Source organism: Halichoeres trimaculatus, unplaced genomic scaffold, assembly GCF_033239565.1.
Source record: "Halichoeres trimaculatus isolate MK-OKI-2021-1 unplaced genomic scaffold, fHalTri1.1 fHalTri1_scaffold_14, whole genome shotgun sequence".
Classification (NCBI taxonomy): domain Eukaryota; kingdom Metazoa; phylum Chordata; class Actinopteri; order Labriformes; family Labridae; genus Halichoeres; species Halichoeres trimaculatus.
Genome location: NW_027437192.1, coordinates 11,332,975 through 11,355,151, shown reverse-complemented (window position 1 = coordinate 11,355,151; position 22,177 = coordinate 11,332,975). Strand labels below are relative to the sequence as shown.

The following is a 22,177-nucleotide window of genomic DNA, read 5'->3' as shown; positions in this document are numbered from 1 at the left end:
ACAGTATTGTGCTGAGTCAAAACCATTACTTTGGATCTCAGGGATGAAGGCCTGTGCTGGAAATTAAGTAGGCAAGGGGTGAGAAAAAAACAGCTATCTACACATAAAGCTGTGAGATTTCAATTTGAAAGAAGAGGTGGATGAATTATTAATCTTCATAACCTCTGTAGTACAACCACAACAGGTAAAGAGTCTAATTTCAATGATAATCCTCTGCATGTGTAACACTTTTTTTTGAGACATTCACATAATTTGTTTCCATTATTCAGTTTGCTCTGCTTTTAGATTTAATAACACTGTCTTGATATTTCTCCTCCAGACGTGGACGCTGCTGAAACATTAATGCCCCTCTTTCTCGTCCATCCATCCATCCACCCGTCCACCCATGAGACTGAATAGCATTAATAATATAAAACTTCCTGCTTTTATCGCATTGATAATCTGAAAAGAGGAAGAAGGGGGAAAAAATCAATCTGCTAAATGTTGGCTAAGAGGATTTGAGGGCCATCTTGCCTCACGATAATAAATGAGGGGTGACAGTAATGCTAGACTGAGCCCATATGGCTGCATACTGTAACCCAGTGCACTGCTTTAGAGCGAGAGAAGTCACAGGACTAAATCACTTTTATGCTCTGGTGGCCCGTCCTACTCTACTCGATTTGTCCACTGCACTGTTGTTTTCTCAGTTTTATGATGCAACAACATTATGTCATAATCTTATAATTTATTACGTGAATAAAACTGTACACAGTGTGTCAAAACTGAGAGCGTCCATTGACATTGGACGTAACATAAGAGGGAGATAAGTTTATTCACTCTGATTTCCAGGAACACATCGAGAGGATTGATGCCACTCTCATGAGTATTCAGCAGGGGTGTATCCAGAGGGTGGCCGGAGGAGGTGCTCTGCAACAGGCTGAGTCCTTGGCATTCAAAGGCAGCACATTGTGTTCTGTTAACTCTTAAAATTGTAGAAAATACCTCACAGGAGAGGAATCAGTGCCACTCTTTCAAGAGAAAACTTCCCAATAAACTGAGTTTCTGAAAGTCGGACATTTTTCATGTGCAGGTTTTGTGAGTACCCCCATTACTAATTAACAAATTCTAAAATATTTCAAGGACTTGTCACTCAATACTTTGAAATAACTGACTTTGAAATAGCCGACAACTCCAGAAGATTAATCATTCGACTTGGCAGGCGAGGTGACGCCTACGTCAACAGCGTGGAATCCTGGGAGAAAGAACATCATGTACAGTAAACACCCAAACACACACGCATAATGAGTGATTATCATTCAAGCATGAATGTTCTGTCCTGTAAATACCTGCATTTTTTCCTCCTTGAGGTATAGAACAAGAATATAGGATTGAGCCGTAGTAAGTTCAACGCCAAGACTGGTGAGGACCAAAAAAAGTCCTTCTACACAGACAAAAATGAAATTTAAACAACTAGCTTTTTTTTCTTTCTTTTTTTTAAGCAAAAATGTCTCATTACCTGAAAAATCCAAAAAAACATCTTATTTTAAAAATCTTAGGAACTGGTGTACACGAAAGTGATGCTCGAATTGCTTGTAGGAGTAAAAAGAAAATCTGCCAATGGTAAAAGAAAAGGATTTTGAAATAACAATTTCTTATATAAGAAACTAAAGAAGTACATTTTTCTAAACTGTCTCTTTTTTACTATCTAAACAGCAATTTAGGCAACATTTTTGTACAAATACACTCGCTGCTGCTTAAATGAGCTCGACCAAAAAGGAGATACTCATCCAAAAAGCCAGGGCTTAACTACGCATCACCCCCAGCTCCACAATCTGTAAGCCTGGAGGGACCAAACAGAGTGATTGCAAGGTATGTTGTTGAAAACATGCTTCTCATATCAGCTGGTGAGTCTGCTGCTTTCAGGGAACTAATGAGCAAAATACCAGTGAGACGAGAGGCAGGGTACATTAATGAGAGTAATGACGCAAAAAGGAGTAAGACTAAAGTTCCTCAAGGTTTAAAACTTTACTGTCATGTTGATGTTGACGGTAGAAATATAATCTCCTTACTTATCACACCATCCCACAAAGAAAGTGTACACATCAACAAAACAATGTTGACTTTAGTTAAAGCATTCATTTGAGTGTTGTGGGCTTTGTCAAGATGAGCTGATGTACTGGAAGTCAGCTAACACTAAGAGTTGAAAACAATCAGTATTGAATTTTGTTATTTCTTGTTGTTGCAGTGTTGACATTTCATCATTTAGCTAACATTAGCCTCATCAAACTGTTAAAGTACTGTTGATACAAGACATTTCATAGAAATCAGATGAGACACAGCTTAAACCACCAATTTACCAAAGCCACCTTTAATCTGCATCCACGTTAAATCAACCTTGGCGTACACTATGGTTCTGACATTTAATTTAGGTCATCTGATGTCACAACATGCATGCAGCCAAATATCAATGTTAGAGGCCAGCTGGGTAATGAGGCAGTAAGCAGTTGGCTGAAATCTCCCTGTGGAGTTGGTAGAAAGCAAAAATTGAGCCAAAAGAGGCTGAAAATTGGTCTCAAATTTGTCTGGTAGAGACAAAACACGACTCCAAATGAATGAAAATATTCTTTGTAGATACTAAATGTGTTTGAGTTGTCTGTCAAAACAGCCCCTTAGCCTACTGTAAAGGTAACTGATATGTCTATATGGTGTTCACAACTTTGTCTGCTTCCCAAAAGAGGCCAAATAAAGGTGTTATTTCAGGCACAGAGACCAATAATATGGGGATCCTTTCCAGCAGAAAACGTGTCATTCTGAACCTACAGAAACAGCTCTGTTTTTTGGATCACATGTGTGAAGTAGACCAAAGTATATAACATAGCTTTTGGCCCTGAAGTGTAACTTTAAGTCTGGCATTACTTCAGATATATGCCTTTACAGTCTGTCTATAACCTTACAACGAGGATATTATTGTTTCCATAAAACCGAGGTGTGGGATAGCATTTTAGCGAGACTAATGATACTAAATTCTTTGTAACAAATGGTGTGAGCAGGTGTGGGACTAGTGCTCATGGGACTGGAAACCATGATTTTGATTTAGCTTTACACACAATGTGACACATCCAGTCAGTCTGTCTGTCAGTCAGGACGCAGCACATTTTGAGCGGTTTCCCGCTGTGGTCCAACATGCTGAGTCGGACCTCAATAACCCCACGCACAGTAAAAATTCCAGGTCACAAAAGTGAAAGGCAAGTCAAATCAGTATGTCAACAAGGGATCTGTAAACCACAGGTTTCCTGGACGGCTCTGTCAGGACCAGCTGTGCATACATCATAGCCTGCACGATCTGTGTGTTCAGCTCACGAGAGAAATAAAAGACAGAGCGAAAGACAAAAATCAGGAAAGAAGGAGACAGACGTGTAACAACAGATATCCACAGACGTACACAGAATGTGAAGCGGGGGAAGGGAATTGGTATTTGATCTGTGTAAGGAGAAAAACAGTCTGACCGCCTCTCTGAAGTCTGACAACTCTCTGGAGCGATCTGTTACCAAGTCAATACTCGACAACAGCCCACCCTGGCCTCCTGTCCGTCCCTCCTCACCCTCCAGATGCTCACCCAGCGAAAGGGTGAAAGGTTGGCAGGTGCCTCAGGGAGCAGCAAGAAGCCTGAGGGGTCAGATTTCTGAGAGGTCAAGCAGTGCTAGTCTTTGGGGTGGAACGAGACGAGTGTGTGTTTGTGTGTGTGTGCATAGAGGAAGACAATATGGCCAGTGTCCAGAGCATAAGATGGACGGGACCACAGAAAAGCAGTCTCCCCTAATCAACTTCATTTAAGGGCAATGACAGACAGCCTCGCCGGCCTGAGACGGCCACAATCAGCTTTCAGGGTATTACCCACTGCCCACCACAAATCCATAATCCCTGAATCCTTGACCTATTGCATTTTCAACATAAAGTCACACTGTCGTCTGCATATGGGTGGTGCAAGCTCAGCTCCAACTCTAATCTGTAATACTGAAGTGAATAACTGCGTATACCAATTTTACTATTGATTTTATGTGACCTCTTTGTCTTGTTCAGAAACAAACATGCACTGTAATTAATCTGTAGAATCAGTCCATACCATATTGATGTGGTTTGGGTTGACTGAACGCGTGTAAGTTACTTTATGGAATGTGGCTCTAGTTTTCTATATTGGGCATAATTTGGGGAAGTAAAATATGGCATTGTCGACATAAAGAGAGAAGTTGGGCAATGTCTTGAATTTGAAATTGCAGCTTTATTGAGTAGCTTCTGGTTTGTGGAAAACTGGTTTAGCTCAGTGTAAGTGGTAATCTAAATAAAAATACAGATACTGCCCCCCTCCTCAATCCAAAATCTTTGCCAGGGGGATGGATACGAATAGGCTGTTTTGGCAGTGTACATTTATTTACTTTGTCTGACATGCAACATTTCAACTGTAATAGCTTGTTTGTCTACAGTCCACTTTGAAGTCTTGTGTTAAATATCACATATGTTTAAAAAAAGAGGAGGAAACATAAATTATGACATAAATTATATAGAACAATATAATATGAGCTTTAATACTTAGAAACTTGGACTCTGTAACAATAAAGGCAGACACAAATACAATTAAAGTCAGACTCACATGCAATTGAACTATTACAGATGCTCTAATTCATTGCTCCACTACATTTTGTTGCAGCACAGCGCACAGCCAGTAAGTGCAGTAAACAAGCATGTCTAAGTACGTTGCTATTATGGTGCCGTACCGCACTGACAACTGCCTAAAATTGCGTAAAATTAGTTGGGAAAATGTGTCAGATCAATTAAAATCCCGAAGGCTATTTATATTGTCAAAAACAATAACTAAGGACATTTTGTCTATAATTTTAGTTGGTTTCAGTTAGTTTTGTGAACACAAGATACAGTTTTAGTTGACTTATCGTTTTTGTTTTCGTCTCTAGTTTTTATTAGTTTGAGTTAACTGCAATGTATCCTAAAGTTTAGTTTTTGTTTTTAGTTTCATTTTAGTTAACTATTATAACCTTGGTCCAAAGTCACAACTATCAAACTGCAAGCAAACTCTTGCACAGCTTGTTGCCACAACATTGCCAATCTTTTATGTGATGTTAAATGCAAGTTTAACTTGTAGAACTATATCTGAACCAACAGGAACCTTTGATTGTGAGAAATGAAGCTTATGTGGAAGTGCCAAAAACTGCAGTTCTTCAAGGTTCTACCTGTGGCTGGATGGAGACAGGAAACCACATACCAGAGTGAGAAAAAATATTTTACAGCCTTAATAAAAACATCTACAGCCTGTTAAAAAGCTATGGTTTAATTACCTCATTTTTACATATGCTCTCAATGGGTTGAGGGATGGAGGGGTGGGGTGCTTACGAGTTTTACCTAAATAAGGGCATGGCTGACATGACTAGTAGGTGTCTGCAAAGAGGCCAAAGAGGCCAAATCTCTACCTCATCCTAACTTGATCAAAGCTTGGTTAAGTTCTCCATTAGCACTATGGCACCAGATGACTTTTAGCTAAGAAAATTCTTTATCAGAAACAGACAAGTGAAATCCTGCAGACTATGTCTATATATTTCATAATTCATGGTTTCAACACAGCTGAAACAGCTAATTTCAAAGTGCTCCACCTCTGTCTTCATACTTTTGTCATTTCAAGGGGGCTCATGCCACCGCTGGCCAACCCTCTGAACGTGCCCCTGCTGTCATCCAACCCCCGCCATGGCAACAGACATTACAATTACTATGAAGGTCAATCTTTATGCTGATGGTCTTGTTTGCTTTTGTGGGTCATAAAGAGACCTCAACATGAATTCCCGGCTGTTTCATAACCAGCCAAAAACTCCTGACAGGTGCTTTTAAGACTTTTAATATGCAACTCTGTATTGATTGGTAAGTAGGAATCTAACAAATCCCCCAGTTTCAAGAGAGCCCATGCATTCATTAGACCAGTGGCATGAGCTGATGGAGGTTGCAAAGTCTGCCTGAAATCAATATGGTAATGGCAACAAAAGGTTTTTTTCTGTAATAGATTGCAGCAGTTTATGGAGCTAGCAATCAGTTTGAATTCAGCTGTACAGTAACTACTTCAGCAACAGATCTATCTTGGAGAGCATTGGCTAAAACTACAGGACTGATTTCCCCTCCATCTCTGATTAAAATCCATTAAGTGAACTCAAGATGTGGTGAGTTTGTTCCAGTCTAGACATGCAGCCCTGCATCATCCCTCCCTTGCTGAGTACACAGCTTTGACCCACATTAATACATTTACAATCAATACCTCCTCAGGTCTCGTGCGTGGACTCGCCTATCAGATGTTGGAGGAAATGGTGCAGTCCAATTTAAAATGGCCCAGGGGGAACTTTCATAACCATGTGCCAATTAGTTCCACTGTCAATAATGCTAATGCTAAAGGACATTGTGTTCTAGAGGAGATGAGGAGGAGGGAGACATCATCAAGCTTATGCCCGTTGTTCATTGTTAATGGCTGTTACACTGACAAGAAGCATTGAATCAGACAAACACACACACACACACACACACACACACATACACACAGATCGTGGGCCGTGGATGTGGTTGAGGGGGTTGTGTTATGGGGCAGAATTACACAACCCATGAAGATAATAAGTGATGACGTCTTCTAAAGGTCAACAAACAAAGCACTAGTGGGACAAACACAGGCCGTGTGATGAGATTCATTAGGACAGCACTGAGCGCGTGGAGAGGGAGTGAAAGAGGGATGAAGAGGAGGGGGTATTCCTCCTTCTCCTCCTCCTCCTCCTCCCCTTCGTCACAGCAGCAGCTGAAACAGGTGTGTGTCTTTACTCGGGGCATCAAGGGCAACACAAGTGCTTTCCTCACATGGTTTAAACTTGTCACACTTGACCACCCGCTGACCTAACACCCACTTGAGTTGCACAAACTTCATTAAGTAGGCACTAAGAGGCTCAGGGGTCTCACAACTATTATCTCGGCAATTTAATGCACTCCCTTTCTGCCCATGTACGGTCCTGGCTCAGGGATGTTTATGACACCCTGACAATCAGCATCAAAACTTTAGTTGCATCATGGGGGTTGTCCACCCCTGGTGCATCTGTTAGTCACCACACCTGTCTGAGGAAACTCCTACACCTCGAAGGTGGACCCATAAACTCTGCTCCATCCAAACACAAAGGGAATTTGGATGTGCCATTTAAACGTTAAGTGGGAACATTTGGAAACACTCCACCTCAACAAGACAAAACAAAACGTGGTTTGGAAAATGGGCTATCTGCTTGAGCTATCATTTGTCAAAGCTTGACACTTGACATTGTTAGTGAGGAAAAACAACACTTGAGGCTTAACTCAAACTCGAGTTATAAGTACTTACCGACTGAGACCTGAGCAAAAAGTCAATTAAATCTCAAGTTTTGATGTCAACGCAGCCAAAAGCTGCAGAGAGGCCTGTCATTGTCACACATCTTGAAAGTGTAATCAAGGCAGAATTGACATTTCTAATTACACTAATATTAGGCTAGTGTACTATGAGCTACACAAAAGCAAACTCTTAACACAGCTGGAGAAATAATTAAATGTAATGAGTTATAATAGTCAGCAACTAAAGCTTTTCTATCCAGCTAGGACTAGATTTGAAATATATCAGCTTGCCTGAAAATAGACAATATTGTTAGAGTTGGTTTATCTTATGTAGTGCATAAGGGATGATGTATAGTGAACAGGTCGTTATGCAAACAAAACCAGCCTCAGGGTTAGAAAAGACCCCTCTGCTTCATATTGTTGCTAGGCGCCGCCCTGTTGGCTATGGCTGCCTTTTGCAGCAGCTCTCTCTTCTTTGCCCGTTTCTTGTTATTTTTCGTCTTTTTTTCGTAATCTTTGTATTTGGAGTGGATCATTACTTTGTATGGCTCATTTGTTGGTCATGGACACCAAACTTTTTGTGGCTCAGTGATATCTTTTCTACCTTTCTCCTGTGTTTGTCTGGAGATCCTACATGTAACCATGGCTGCATTGTTTACATGTGAACTCAGCTGTTTGCAGCCTGTAGGATGTCAATGCTAACTGGTGTAAGGCCTGATGTCTTCCCACAAGGTGAGGAGAAGCAGGTGAGGATGACATGCTGGTTCTCAGGTGTGAGCTAAGAAGTGACGACATGGACCTGTCCTTCCGTCCATAGTTATTGGGAACATAAGATCTATCTCTAATAAGATGGACGAGCTAGTCATGCTAACCCAGCAACAGAGGTAATACCAGAGAGCAGAGTAGCATCATGCTATTCTCAGACATGGCTAACGGAGCTAACATCAGACACAAACACCATGTTGGAAGAGCTTCACCTGTTGTGAGCAGACAGGATACAGGAGACAGAGATGGAGCATGACTGAAGAAGCTCAGTCCTGGACCCTGTGGAGGTGGAGGCTGGCTGAACTGGAGAATGATGGACAAGCTGTCATCATCTATTTTCTTATGGACCTTCTGCACTTTCTATACACTTTCTAACTTTTGTTTTCTTGATTGCTGCTGTGACTTCAATTTTGTTGTGCTTGTTACAATGACAAAAAGTTCTATTACATTTTATTCTATGTTGGGGTCCTGCTCGCCCTGTTGGAATTTTAATTTGCATAACCACTTAAACAGGTTACAAAATAACAAATTTCAGGATGTTTTTTTTTTATTTTTTAAGATAAAAAAGCCTGATGTGGGAACTTAAGTTATTGCCATGGTGTTAACAGGCAGAGATGAAATGTGTCCTACCTTCGCATGAGTAGATTTAATAAGAGTGATAAGGTTGTCCCAAGTGTTGTCTTTGCTGGTGAGAATAGATAACCATTGCCGTAGAGTTTGACCAACCAGAACAAAGTTTTTTGCACAGCCTAGCAACAACAGTAATCATAAACCTGAATCAAACCTTTGGATGGGCTCTGCTTCCAAAGAATTCCTTTTATAAACTGTAATCTGGATGGGATTGTTCTCTGGTCAGGAGTTACAAGACGAACACCTCATTTTGTATTAAAAATGTCAAGTTCAAACTGATTTTGATGAGGTCCAGGAGTCTAGAGAATTTGCCTCTGCTCTTGAGCCACTCCTCATAGTTTTCTGATTGCTCTGGTATTTAGCCGTCAGGTTCAATGGATTTAATTTAAAACTTTCCTGACTCTGAGCCTGAAAGATTTCAGATGGTTTTACTGGGTTAACCTCTCCGTGGCTGGGATATGTACCATTTCCCACACTTCCACAAGTAATGAAATTTCTATAACCTGGAAATTTGTTCCTTAAGTCACTGTTTCCTATACCGAAAAACTTCCACACGCACAGCTTCTGACAACTTATCACACAGCTAAGGTCTCCAGCTCAGGAAACAGAGGGTTCCTGTTATTGAGTCCAAGCACTATTGTTATCTTAAACAGCCTTTTGACAGTACATGTTCACTCTCTACCTCTCTTTCTCTCCTTCTGTCTGGTTTTCTCTCCAGCTCTTGCTTAACACATTTGAGATATTACACAATAATTATCTTGCCAAATCTTGATCCTTATATAGCCCTTTACTGGCACACATCCTTATCTGGACCTTTCATTCTCCTAATATTGACAAAGCCAGGGAGATAGAGTCAACACAGCTCTCCATTACCACTTTTCCTGTTGTATCTCTGCCTCTTATCTTTGCTCTCTGTACAGAGTCACTCCTATCCTTGCTCTCAGGGATCAGCTATCTCCTCTTCCATCTTTCTGTCTGTTCGTGCATTCTTTTTTATTGTTATTCCTTCTGCCTACACTGCAAGACTCACTCCTCGTTGTGGGAACCAAGGTGCTGCCTGCAGTCTACCTCGCAGTCCGAGGTGTTAGGGGGATTGTAGAAAAGTCTGGATAAGCAACAGCTGGATTTAATGCACCATTAAGGTCATTGGTTGTTCAGGCTGCACCTGCAAATCCCCTGATTTCACCCCCCTGTCTAAACCTCTCTCCCCCCCTGTCTGCTGCCTCCCCTCCCCTCCTTCGTCTAAATTCTCTGTCACCCTTTCTTGTCCTTCTCAGCTTTCTCCTCTTTGCCCTGTCAGCTATGACCCCCCTCCTTGCTCTTTTGGTTCTTTATCAAAAAGTAGCCACTGCCACTGCTTCAGCCCTTTCTCACACACAGCATCCCTACATCCTTGTCTCCTTTTTTTTCTTTTTCTAAACTCACTTTGCATGTCCCCTTCTTTCTCTCTCCTCTCTGTCTTAACGTCCCCCTCTTTTTCTGTCTTGCTCCTCAGCCCCTCCCCTCTTGCTCGCAGGCTGTTGTGTTGTGTCTGCCAGGCCTTCTCGGCTGGAGCGCAGGTTTCCTGAGTACTGGAACGGAACAGGAGCTGGCAGGGTGATACACTGAGAAAAGCCAGCTCGGCTGTTCCCACTGAGTGTCACACCGGCTCGCTCTGATGCTCATACCGATGCAACACAGGCGGGTTACAGCACACACTATGATGTATGTAATGATGCTGCACGTCATGGGTAATCCCAATTCATTTTATCAATGTGATAGAGCAACCTGACACTACCTGATGGGCAGTAATGCTGTCTTTATTAATGTAAGCAGAAGGCCCCAGTCAAATATATTACTTCCTAATCTGATTGTATTATGTATCTGTTTGAATCTGCACATTTCATCACATTGCTTGATTTTGTAGAGCAACATAAAGGACACACTGGTGTGCAGTATGGGCTCTCCATCAGTCAATATTTACTTTGCTGATAGGGGTTGGCTCCTTTGCAAATAATGTACAATGCACCAATACCAGTAAAAAGTGTTTATCTCATGTTTTGCACCAAACTGATGCTGATTTAAAGAAGAGAAGAAGTCACTTCTTGGATAAACAAGAGGAGGCACCACTTGCAATAATTTAAATAAATCAATCCCTCTGCTCTTTTGAAAAACAAACAGAAAGAAATGCACATAATGCAAATGTATATCAGCATCAACATCGGCAATCAGTTCAATAATATTTTGAACATCTGCATTGTTATGCGCCCTGGTTTTCCCGATGGGTCCAGATCTGCTCGATGTGGGGCTATAGGATTAGCATATAGTCAATAAAGTCATTAATCAAGCAAAGCAGTGATGCTAGGGGGACATATGGGGAATTGGATTCTTTGTGCAACCTTTGATAGCTGTTTATTCATGTTAACATAGTTTTTATAGTGCTGCTAGTGATTTTTGACCCAACAAACAGCAACAAATACCAAAACAGGAGTTCTGTTAGCTTACAACAAAAAAAACTGCTTCAACCATGAGGTTTAGGTTGTTAACATAAGTGACTGCAACATGGCTACACAAGCTAGCCAGCAGCTGACTGCCTGCGCCAGCCAATGCTAGCTCAAAGCACTCAAAACATGACAAGGGAAACTAACTATAGGCTAATGATACAAAGTTAATTTAAGTTAATTGTCTGTTAAGATTGTCCCCTTTTTTTCACCATCCTCTTACTCATCCTCCTGTCGCAACATGTCTTTCTGCACTAGCAGCGCTAATACTAGCAGTTAGCATCCTCACTGATTAAATTAGCATTTAACCACCTAAAACTTTCACTCTCCCTCCCTCTTTGAAGAGTTGGTTGGACTTTGGGTAGCTAATTTAAGTTTTTAAAAAAGAGAATATAAAATAAGAAAATAAAAATAAATAAATAGTGCATATAATGCACTAGGGAGGTTTGTGTGGAACGAAACGCATGCACTTATTTTGCAGGAAAAAGTTTACGATTAAATGGGTTAAAATGTGTTCTAGCTACTTGAATAAAAAACTGTTACAGCATGTGTTGTGTTGTCCTAAAGGTGAAGTCAGACTTGCAGGGATATGAACTGACAAATCTTTGTGCATAAGGTAGGCAGCAGATGCTAACTGCCATAAACACTCATGTCACTGGGGCTTTAGTTAAGAATGATGAGGTCTAGTGTCTAATACGTGTAAATAAATGCAAGGTATGATGACATCTGGCAAATTTCACAGATGTTTCCCTCTCAGCATCTGCCTCGTCCATTTTAAATCCTAAAACTTGGACTATCTTTGGGCATCATTTCTGTGGAAGAAAAGATATTCCCTTGGCCGTGGACATTTTCATTTACTTCTGAGATTTTACAGATTCAATTATTAAAGGCTTATAAAACATAGATGAGACATTAACCGATAATGAAAGTAATCATTAGCAAGTCATTGTGCTGCAGCTCCTTGTTAAGAAAATCCAATGAGCTATAAATTAGGACAGACATTAAGGCCACAGCATTTATCTGCTCTTTTACAAAGCCCCACAGCCATGCACAGAGAAAAACACAAACAGACTTTGACACTCTTCCAGTCTTGGATAAAACATTCTCCATAAACAGATGAAACAGGCTGCACCCCGAGCGTTCGTATCGTCGCTAACACTATTAACACTACTGAAGACAAACATAAACACCAGTGTCCCAAGAATAACCTTCCATTTTTCCCCAAAGAATGATGTTTATTTCTCGATGGCTCTTTGGTCCATCCCTTTCCACAGCTAAGTGAATAATGTTTACATCTCCCACCCCTCCTGATTTCACCCTGGAGACGCCTGTGCCCCCTACACCTGGACAGTTCACCACCAAGAATGAACAGACGTTCCCCTTAGCACCTAAAGACACCAAGATCAAACACCAGTGTGCTCCAGGCGGCCCCTAATGAAATTGTTGTTGAATTCCTTGCTTTGGAACAACATTAGTATTTATGGATGGCTTTCAGCTCTTGCTAATGGTTATCTACTTTTCAAAATGGCTTTTCTAAATTAAGAGGATGACACAGAGAAACAGTTAGAGGTCTAATGTGTACTAAAAGCCTGACTGGGGGCCTCATTAAAGACTCAGTGAAACAAATTGTTTTCTCTCTTGGAGCTGACAGGGTTCTTGTGTTGATAATATATCAGAAACAGACCAGGGCAGTGTTTAAAGGAAAATAACAGACAGCGACAGCATTGCGACTTAATGAGAAGACTTATAGACCTGAAGAAATGTTTTTTTTCTTTTACCACACTCTACCCACTGTGTCTTACTGATATACGCAACAAAAAAACACTGATTATGTCTTAGCCTACTTATGTGCAACTTTGTTGGTCCAAAGAAGGGCAAATCATATACATTTTCCCCAAACAACATTCAAAACTCATCCATCTTGCTACATGTCAAGCAGTGGATCTGCAGATCAGACCTGAGGGTCTGTGAAGGACAGCAAGTTATGCTATGAAACTGCAATAGATAACAGTAAGATTAGACAGAGAATGAAAGGCTCATTATAATCTGCATTTAATTCAAATCACTAAAATTACAAAAAGGCTGTCAACAGAAGGAATACAGGATTTGGAGTAGCCATTACTTCTTCCAGGTACATAAAAGCATCGAGTTGAAGTGCATTTGTACTTGAATGATATATTATGGAAAAAAGCATGCATGTACAGTACATACATGTATGATATGTATAAAATGGATCAAATGAAATGATTATATAGAACACTTTTGTTGTATAAGTAAAATTTCAAATACATGATACAGCAAATGTATCTTTGTCCCTGACACTTTTAATACAACTATTTTTCTGTGAATCAACTTTTGTGTGAGTTTGGAATCAATGAGGCAAGCAACAACAACAACAGAAAATATATATATACATATTCTTAAGAAATAAGTAGTGTTTTGAATAAATTTATGTACTATATCAATCATAATTCTACAATAAAATGATAATTAAGCATATTAAAATGCAACTTCAAATGTGACACATTACTTCAAAATTATGTTAAATATGATGTACCTTAAACAATAATAATAAAAATACAATATTTTAAACCAGGGGGACAAACGCTCTTGATTTGACCAAGAATTCGGCCGATTTGCTTTCGTTTCAGTGGAGAATCCCATGAACTACGTTTCCCATAAGGCACCTCGGCTTGCTCCGTCATATATCTGCGCTGCGCTGAGGTGGCTTAACAGAAGAGGTAAACACACCGGCTTATTTCTTTCTTAACTGATTTCTAAACTTGGAGAAATGATTTTAAAAAATCAACGAATAATTTTATAAATAGTCTTTGATAATTTTATTGATAAATGTGTTTTTCTTCTTTTCCCGAAGTGCTTGTTTTACTCGTTTATGTAGCTCACATGCTAACACAGCGCTACCCTCGGGTGCCACTGTTGAGACAAATGAAGGATTTTAACCGTTCTTTCTCCTCTCAGGTGGTTTTCCGGTTGCTTACTTGAATTTCTGCCGCTCTCGTCATGACGAAGCTCCTGGAGTGGCTCTTTGGTGTGTCGCTGGTGGTCGCAGTCTGGGCTCTGGTCTCTTTCGACCTGTTGGACCTGAGCTTGCCGCAGACATACAGGGAGGTTGCCTGGCCGATGCCTCTGTATCTGCTTGTTTCGTTCGGCTGCTACTCCCTGGGCATGTTGGGATACAGGGTGGCTACATTCAATGACTGTGACGAGGCAGCAAAAGAGCTGCAGGAGCAGATAAAGGAAGCCAGAGAGGACTTGAGGAAAAAGGGCTTGAAGATGTAGAAGTTCAGAAAGACTGTAGAAACTCTGAGACGCTGAAAAGGGATACACGGACCTCTAAACATCATTTGGGAAGTCTGAGTTTCTCAAACATGCGAGACTGAACTCTGATTGACATAGCAGAAATGATGTGAACATGAATTATGATAACATAGTTATTTAGGTTCCGGTCTTTCAGATGAGATATTGACAAACTAAGCTACTGGGAATTCGAAATTAGTAGCCTTATATAGGAATTTAGGTTACACATAAAACACATTAGTATCAAATCTAAACACGTGATATCTTTCTCAGGCATCTATTGTAACGTAAGTAAAGGCTGTCAAACAAAAGTTGCAAGTAGTTTTACTCATTATGTATAAATTAGGCCAGATAAAACATAAATCATGACTTTAGCTTCATAGTTATACATTTACATATTCTCTAGAATCACTTTGAAGCTATGTCTTCTGTTTGTATCACCTTGAAATACAAACATTAAAAACCAAAAAGGTAACTCTGGATCAGTCAGACTTAAGACTGTTTCAGCTGAGAATTTTCAGATGCTTTCAATCCGCATGAACTCAAAGTGAAACCACAGTGTGAACTTTGTTGTGTGTGTCAGAAGAAATGGACTAGATTTAATCTGTAAAGTTGTACATTCCAATTTCAGAAATGTGCCCTGTGGCTATCACTGGGACTTTATTAAATCTGACTGTATTTTCCTTTGTCTGGGTCTCAAATGCATTTGTGTGTGGGTCAGGGGCCAGAAAGTATGAGACTATGTCCATGAATGTGTGCATATATGACGCATCTCCCAGCCTGAAGGCTTATTATCAACTTCTCAATACCTCCCTCTGTTCTTTGGACAAATCTCTTTTGTCTCGTTTTATAGTTAACGACATGAAATATGCTGCAGAGCATTTTCCTTCTTCGCCCACAGAGGTTTGTTCTAATCAGACAATGTGAGCTAAGGATGTAGTTCTGAAGTAATCTGATGTTGGCAAGTAATGTTTTTTTTCCCTGAAAGCCTTTAAAGGCTGCCTGTGCTCATTTTCTGCGAGTCCCTGCTGTGAACAAACAAAGCATAGCCTGGCTAAAGGCATCATTACTGCATTTCAAAAGCTCCCATAACTTCAGAACAAATGCAAAAGAGTCAACACTTCTCTGTGTGCAAGCTCTGCCCGTTGCGCTGTTTGGCTGCAGCCCCATCACGCCTCACAGCACCCCCCACCCCCCCTCCTCCTTCTCTCTCCATGATTGTCTGCAAGCTGTTGCAAGAGCAGACTGGATGAAAGGCAACCTGTTATTTACCAGAAACTCTCTTACTTTGGCAATTACACCAAAGCCTTTGCTCAGTAGGCAGTTGTGTTCTTACTCGTAGCCACATGTGAACTAGTTAATCTCTTTTCTTTGTCACTGTTCTTTCCAAATCTAACTTTCATGGCATCCATCTGTTCAGACTTTTATTTATTCCTCCGACTGTCTGACAAGAGTATAAATTAGATTAGGCCTAATATCAGGCTATAAGCAGTTTGTGTATGTTTGAACAGTGTAAGCATCTTTGTGACTTTCACTTTAAATCCCTTTTAAACATGTTAGTTGCGTAAGCTTCCTTGCAGACTTAACCCTTAGTTTTTTATTCACATGATTTAAAGTCTTAGTCTAATCGGGTGGGCAGACAGACTTAAAAAAAACTGTTCAGTTGCATTGCTCAAGCTTCCTTTTCAGTGCAAAACCCCATGACCCTCAGCACCACCAGTGCTGGTTCTCTGAAGGGAGGATGCTCTTCAGAAAGTACAGTACAGTAACTTAAACACTGAGCTAAGCCATTATAATAATGCTTCGTAATCCTCTATCCCCTGCTATTAGTCTGAACACAGCCTCGGCTCCTGTTCAATGTTCATTTCCTTCACCTCGTCACTGAGCCATGAGTCGCGGGAATCAAAATCTGACACACTCTGGTAATTTACAGCTGAAAATGAAGCAACTCTTGACCTGAAATAATGCAATGTCACAAATAGGATTTGGTTGTTTTCACATTGAAGATAGGCCTTTGCTTGTTGTCGAGTATCTAAATTATATGTTTTTTCTTCCATCATGAAAGGGTACACTTTGCAATTGTTTATCTGTCAGCTAAAAGTCTCCCGGTGATGAAACATGCACTACGTGGTTAACTTCAAAATTTCCAGTTTTTCTTCATGTTTTCTTGTTTTCCTCTTTCTGGATCTGAGACCAATTCCCAAGCTTTTAATGATTGCCCTGTCTTTCTTTGATAAGGGAGGATTTTGACCAAAAGGGAGAAAATGACAAAAGTGCCCTTAATGTTCTTCCCCCTCTGCTCCAAAGTGGCAGAGTAAGAGGTGCCAACTAAATTGGGAAAAGTAGCAGAATAACAGGATAACAGGATGAAACCGTAGTGGGGATAGAGACAGTTAGAGGGAAAGGACGTGGGGTTCTGCCCGCAGCGTGGCCCCACTGAGACCTTGAGACACTATAAAAAACATTTCTAGAGATATTCAGTGACACTGCCGGGAGCGAATCCATCTCGTCAGGCTGAGGAGGAAGACTGAAAAATGAAAGGTTATCATTTCGCTGCACAGAAAAGACTTTTTTTTTCCCCCACCCACACATTTCACAGCAAAACCTCAAAACCATCCAGAGACGGACAGAGAGCGAGAGTTGGAGTTGGCAAACGAGACGGAGAGCTGAAGGAGATGGAGATTTAATACATTTGATCCAGATAAAAAAAAGAGTGAAGGAGAGTAATGACAGGATGAGAGGGTGACATGAAGGTGAATCACACCAGGGGGTGGCTACAAAGGGAGGGAAAGATCCAAAGGGGCAGAGTGAGAAAGTATGTCAGTAAGAATGATTTTTTTAAAAAAAGGAAAGTGACTAAGTGACACAGACAGGAAACCGAAGCATGAGCTGGAACAAGACGGATGACTCTGGCAGTGGAGACGGACGGGAAAACAGGAGACCACACCCCGACCATCGGCGATGGCAGGGGACCAAAATGTGCCCCGATTGGCCCATAGGCTCAGAGTCAGTCTGTACAACCAAGCAGCTTCTTTCCCATCATCCCCGCCTGACCCTGGAGTCACCTACAGCTTTAACACTCACAACAGCAGGATGTAAAGGGAAGTGAGAATTAAGTAGCTTTGAAACACGGAGCTGCATTATAAGAACATGTAATCTGAGCATGAAGTGCATCAGCACTGCATAAAAATGGTGAATGGGGCTTAAAAGTCACTCATGGGTCAGCCCATTGTTCTTCAGCTGCTTATAAACAGCTGCTTTGATATTAACAGGACACTGAGTTCTCATACTCTTTCAGCTTGGAAGCTTATAAATTCTACAAATAGCTACAATAACATTAGGTAACCTCCCAGAGGCCCTGTAAGCCAGATAGTCCTGGCTCTTCTGAGTGGTAACATACGCTTGCAGGCAGACAGGGACTGGCCGTCGTGTGTCCTGCTGATAGTGAGGCCTGACTCAGAGATGGACCAGCTGGCCAAGCCAAACCTAAGTTGAAATGGGAATTTTTCTTGCTGGATCCAACGGCATCCTGCAAGCTTTAAATGACATGCACACTGAGAGCAGATAAATTGATAACCACTTTGGTTTTCAGCATTTAGGGGATTGTTTGATGTTAAAAATCCCAGCCTGTGCCTCCCATATGCTGCCATTTTTACATTTCTTGGGGTCAACTTCCCTGCTCGCACTTGATTTTTTAAGGCTTAATCTTGAATGCAAAGATTGAAAACCTTAAAATCTCCAGGTAAAGACGATAAGCATCCAGATCACTGTCTTAAATAATAGTTTCAGTATGATCAGCATGTCTTCAGTCGTAATTTGTGCGTTGGTGCTGATGTATGTTCAGCCATTAATGACAAAATAGAATGTTTGTACTAATGGTGAAAAAGTGATATGCATGAGCTGGGTTAACACCCCAACAGAGCATTAAATATAATGACAGTGGGCCCCATCATTACAGGTGCTTACAGCAGGATTGGCACACCTGTTCGGCTGTTTTAAAGATGTCAGATGTTCAAAATAATGAATTAAAAGAGAAAATGAATATTTAGGGATCAAATAAAAAGTACACTTTGGATGATGTCTTAATTTTCAGCAATCTTTATTTATTTTTGCTGTTTAATTCAAATTTGTTGGATGGGGGGTTTCCAGGAGGTTCCCTGGACATTCTGCACCAGCCTGGCCGTCCTGGTGCAATTAGATAATTGGCCAATTTTTGGCAGTCGTGCATGTGGCTAACGCTATGGCCAAATGTGCTGTTCCATAATGTAACGTAATGACTAATGGTTCTGTTTGTGTAATGACTGGAGGTGCACAGGCCCTAATGTTTATTGTTTCCCTCTCAATAAGGACACACTTATTTTTTCTGATGCAGTGGGATCACTTCAGGTGTCTAAAACATTCAAAATACAGCCCAACAGATATCAATGAGAATCATTTCTTCGCCATCTTGGACCCAGTGGTTAGTCAGTCAGGTAAACTTCAGCATCCATCTTACCTTTCCAGGTGCATCTTTGACAGATATCTGTTTAAGTTTAAGGTTATCCACATTGTCTCCTAGATTATTCTTCTACTTATCCAACATGTTGCTTTTGACATTTACATAAAATCTCTAAAAGATAACACAATATTTGTGGCACCTATTTGGGCATCTTGGCAGGAATTGTTCCTCTGACTTCAAGTACAAGTCCTGGACTGGAGGCGCACATCACTGGTGACAAAAGAAGAAACCAAAATCAGTGAGGTTTATCTTCTGGGAACAAGAAGGTACAGCATGTTGTGCTAATCTAGCATGTTGATGTAGATATATTCATTAAGAAAAGACAGAATTAAAATGCTTAATGAAAGGTTGAAAATGGCCAAAGTCTGGGAGATTTATACTCAGGGGAAAATCATCAAAAAGCTTTAGAAACGATGAAGTTTGATTGACGTTTCAGACCTAGGGACTAACATTAACATCCCTCTTTTTTAACATAAAGTAATTTCAACAGGTAACTCATTTAACTTAACGATGGAGGGAAAAAAGCAGTTCATAGATGAAAGAAGTATTTTTTAGTTAGACTTCTATTTAAAATAACATGAATTTTATCATTTGAAACCTAATTGTCTTATTTAAAGGTTTTAGGAGGCATTCACCAATTTCCTAATTTTAGATCATATTGTGACTAATCTAAATCTTTGCATCTTGAATGTTTTTGCTTTCACCTGTAATACAAACTTATGATATATAAAACATATAACACGTAATAAACTTGTCTTTAAAGTCTTCTGAAAGTGCACTGCACAATCATTTTTCTGGGTTATTTTCATTTTCTGTGTCTCACGTTTCTTACTGTCGTCTCCTGACTGCCCATAACATTTACTGCAGCACTCACGTTTTCACACTTGGTGCTCACATTTACTCAAGCTGAGGCACTGAACCAGTGAGTAAATAAAAGGAATTGTCTCGTCATGACGAGTCACCACATATAGTGGAGCCTCTCCCAGGGGTCGGTCGGTTAAGAGGCCCGTCCGCCACTCTTAATTTACGGCCATCCCTTTGAAAACATTGGGGAGTTGTGAGGCAGAGGCACCGGTTTTTGGTGCTACAGCTGTTTTAACTGTCACGGCCGTAAAGCTCCCCTGGGAAGAGAAAGACAGGGGATGAGAGATGAGAACAATGGTTTGACATGCAACCTGCTGATGAGAAAAGTCTGGAGGTGGAAGAAAAGAGGAGGTGTAGCTGAAGGTGGAGGCTAGCCAGAGGTTTGAGATAAAGGCCAAATGGCCTTGTTTAGAAAAGAAGTCTTCTCCTTTTTCCTTTTAGCTCTTGATTGTAGCTTTTAACTCTTTCGTCACCTTAAGCTAGGGTCTTTTCTCTCGGTGTAATTTGTATGACTCATTATCTGTGCTGCTATTTGCTTCTATGGAAACCAGTCTAGCCAAGCCTGATGGAAATTTCCTGATAGTTTTTTAGATATTTGGTCATTAATCAAGCCAACAGATATGTCAAAGTTCAGTGTTATGCTGCTATGAGAGGAATAGTTTTGGGACCTTTGATATAAAACATTCAAGCTATATGAAAAATGTAAAATGTTTGTACAAACTGTGACAAAAATATAACTCATAGTTAACCCTTACATACTGTTTCAAGTTTAATTTGACCCAGTATCCTAAAACACATTGTAAATCTACCAACGTGTGTCGAGGAAATGGTTGTTTTAGGGTATCTTCAAACTGTACAGCCCATGTTTGTGTGTATTTTTTGTGGGAAAGTGGTGACAGAGTTCAAGCGGGGCCTCAACACTGTCACAGCAAACCCAATAAAGGTAACCATATCCAAATTTTTTGTTTATGTTATTTTTAATACTGGAGTGTGAGTAACACAGCATGAGTGAACTAGATTTTAAGACAACACAAGTGAAAAAAAAGTTTCACCCCTCTTCTTTGGCCTCATTCTGAAGGTCCCAAAGCCTCACTTCAGACACACATGAACACCCATTAGCAAACAACAGTGTTGACAGGAGTTTGCAGTGGAGAAAAGCTGTGTAACATTGTTTGTATTATTTGTATTTAAATAATTCATATCTGGTTAAAACACTATGCTTCCATACAGAAGGTAGTTTAATATGGATCATTGATGTCTTCATGAAATGGGAGTAACATGTTTTGGTCTCAAAAGCCAATGAATCAAGCACAGCAGCATTGTTTCCAGGCTCTCATAGCCCCTCTGTTCAGAACGCTCTGATTTAGCAGGCGTAACCTTCATATATAAATGAGCCACCACTGATACCGCCCGCTCCGCGTCACTGAGAGCGGCGCCACAAACTCCGAGTGTACAGTGTTTAGAAAACAGCGAAGCTCGTTTAACGTAACATTACAGGCTAAAACAACAGGCTAACTGCAGCTACAGTTAGCACCCTGAAGCTAACACAGAGACAGGGGGACACTGAGGAAAAGCTCTTACATCTGCTCCAGAGCACACAGCATTTAAAATACTCACATTTCCAGGGTCAGAGGTTTGTTGGTGGATGGTTGGTAATGCACCTGGATTCAGGACTAGTCCATTCGCTAGCCCTCTGTTGTACTGTCCAAAGTTGGAAAAGCAGTCGGCCGTGAAGTGACTAGCAGACACATGCACAGTTTTACTGAGTGTAGCTGGAACGTTTCCTTGATAAATGAACTCTAGCCACTTAGTCTTGTCTTCTTCTGAGATGTGAAGCTTGAGCATGGAACTATGTGGCTGTTTACAGCCAAAAACAGAGCAACTTTTCAGCTTAGGCATTCTGAACAGCAGTGGGGAGGGGAGTGGGCGGGGATCTGCTCCGCTGGACCAATCAAGTCAGGGTTGCTCCTGATTAGTCAAAAAAGGGAATTGCTGACGTCGGCAAATCCTTGATATTCCAAACAGCTTGTTGTAGGTCAGGATTTTACATTCACAAGCATACAGCATACTAAGTACAGGTGTGGTATTACATTGGACAGATTTATCACCACCCTGCTGCCGCTGTCATGGAGACCATTTTTTTTGTACCTTACTGTGAGAGTATTGTAGACGCTGCTTGCGGTACGAATAAGAAAGTTTACTCTTTGATTAGGGCTAAAAATTGAGAAAAATAATTACAAGAAAGCTGTTCTGG

The 22,177-nt window shown here is 40.7% G+C and overlaps 1 protein-coding gene across 1 annotated transcript; it reads left to right on the top strand.

Annotated features, from left to right (window-relative positions):
* The first annotated feature begins 13,923 nt into the window (after positions 1-13,923).
* Positions 13,924-15,244, top strand: dpm3 (dolichyl-phosphate mannosyltransferase subunit 3, regulatory). The gene is made up of 2 exons (XM_074687072.1): positions 13,924-13,984; positions 14,223-15,244. The coding sequence occupies exon 2, from the start codon at positions 14,265-14,267 to the stop codon at positions 14,541-14,543; it is 279 nt and encodes a 92-aa protein (XP_074543173.1). The 5' UTR covers positions 13,924-13,984; positions 14,223-14,264; the 3' UTR covers positions 14,544-15,244.
* Positions 15,245-22,177: the final 6,933 nt, after the last annotated feature.

Coding starts and splice junctions, on each gene's coding strand:
- dpm3 (XM_074687072.1), top strand. CDS start 14,265: ATGACGAAGCTCCTGGAGTGGCTCTTTGGTGTGTCGCTGGTGGTCGCA.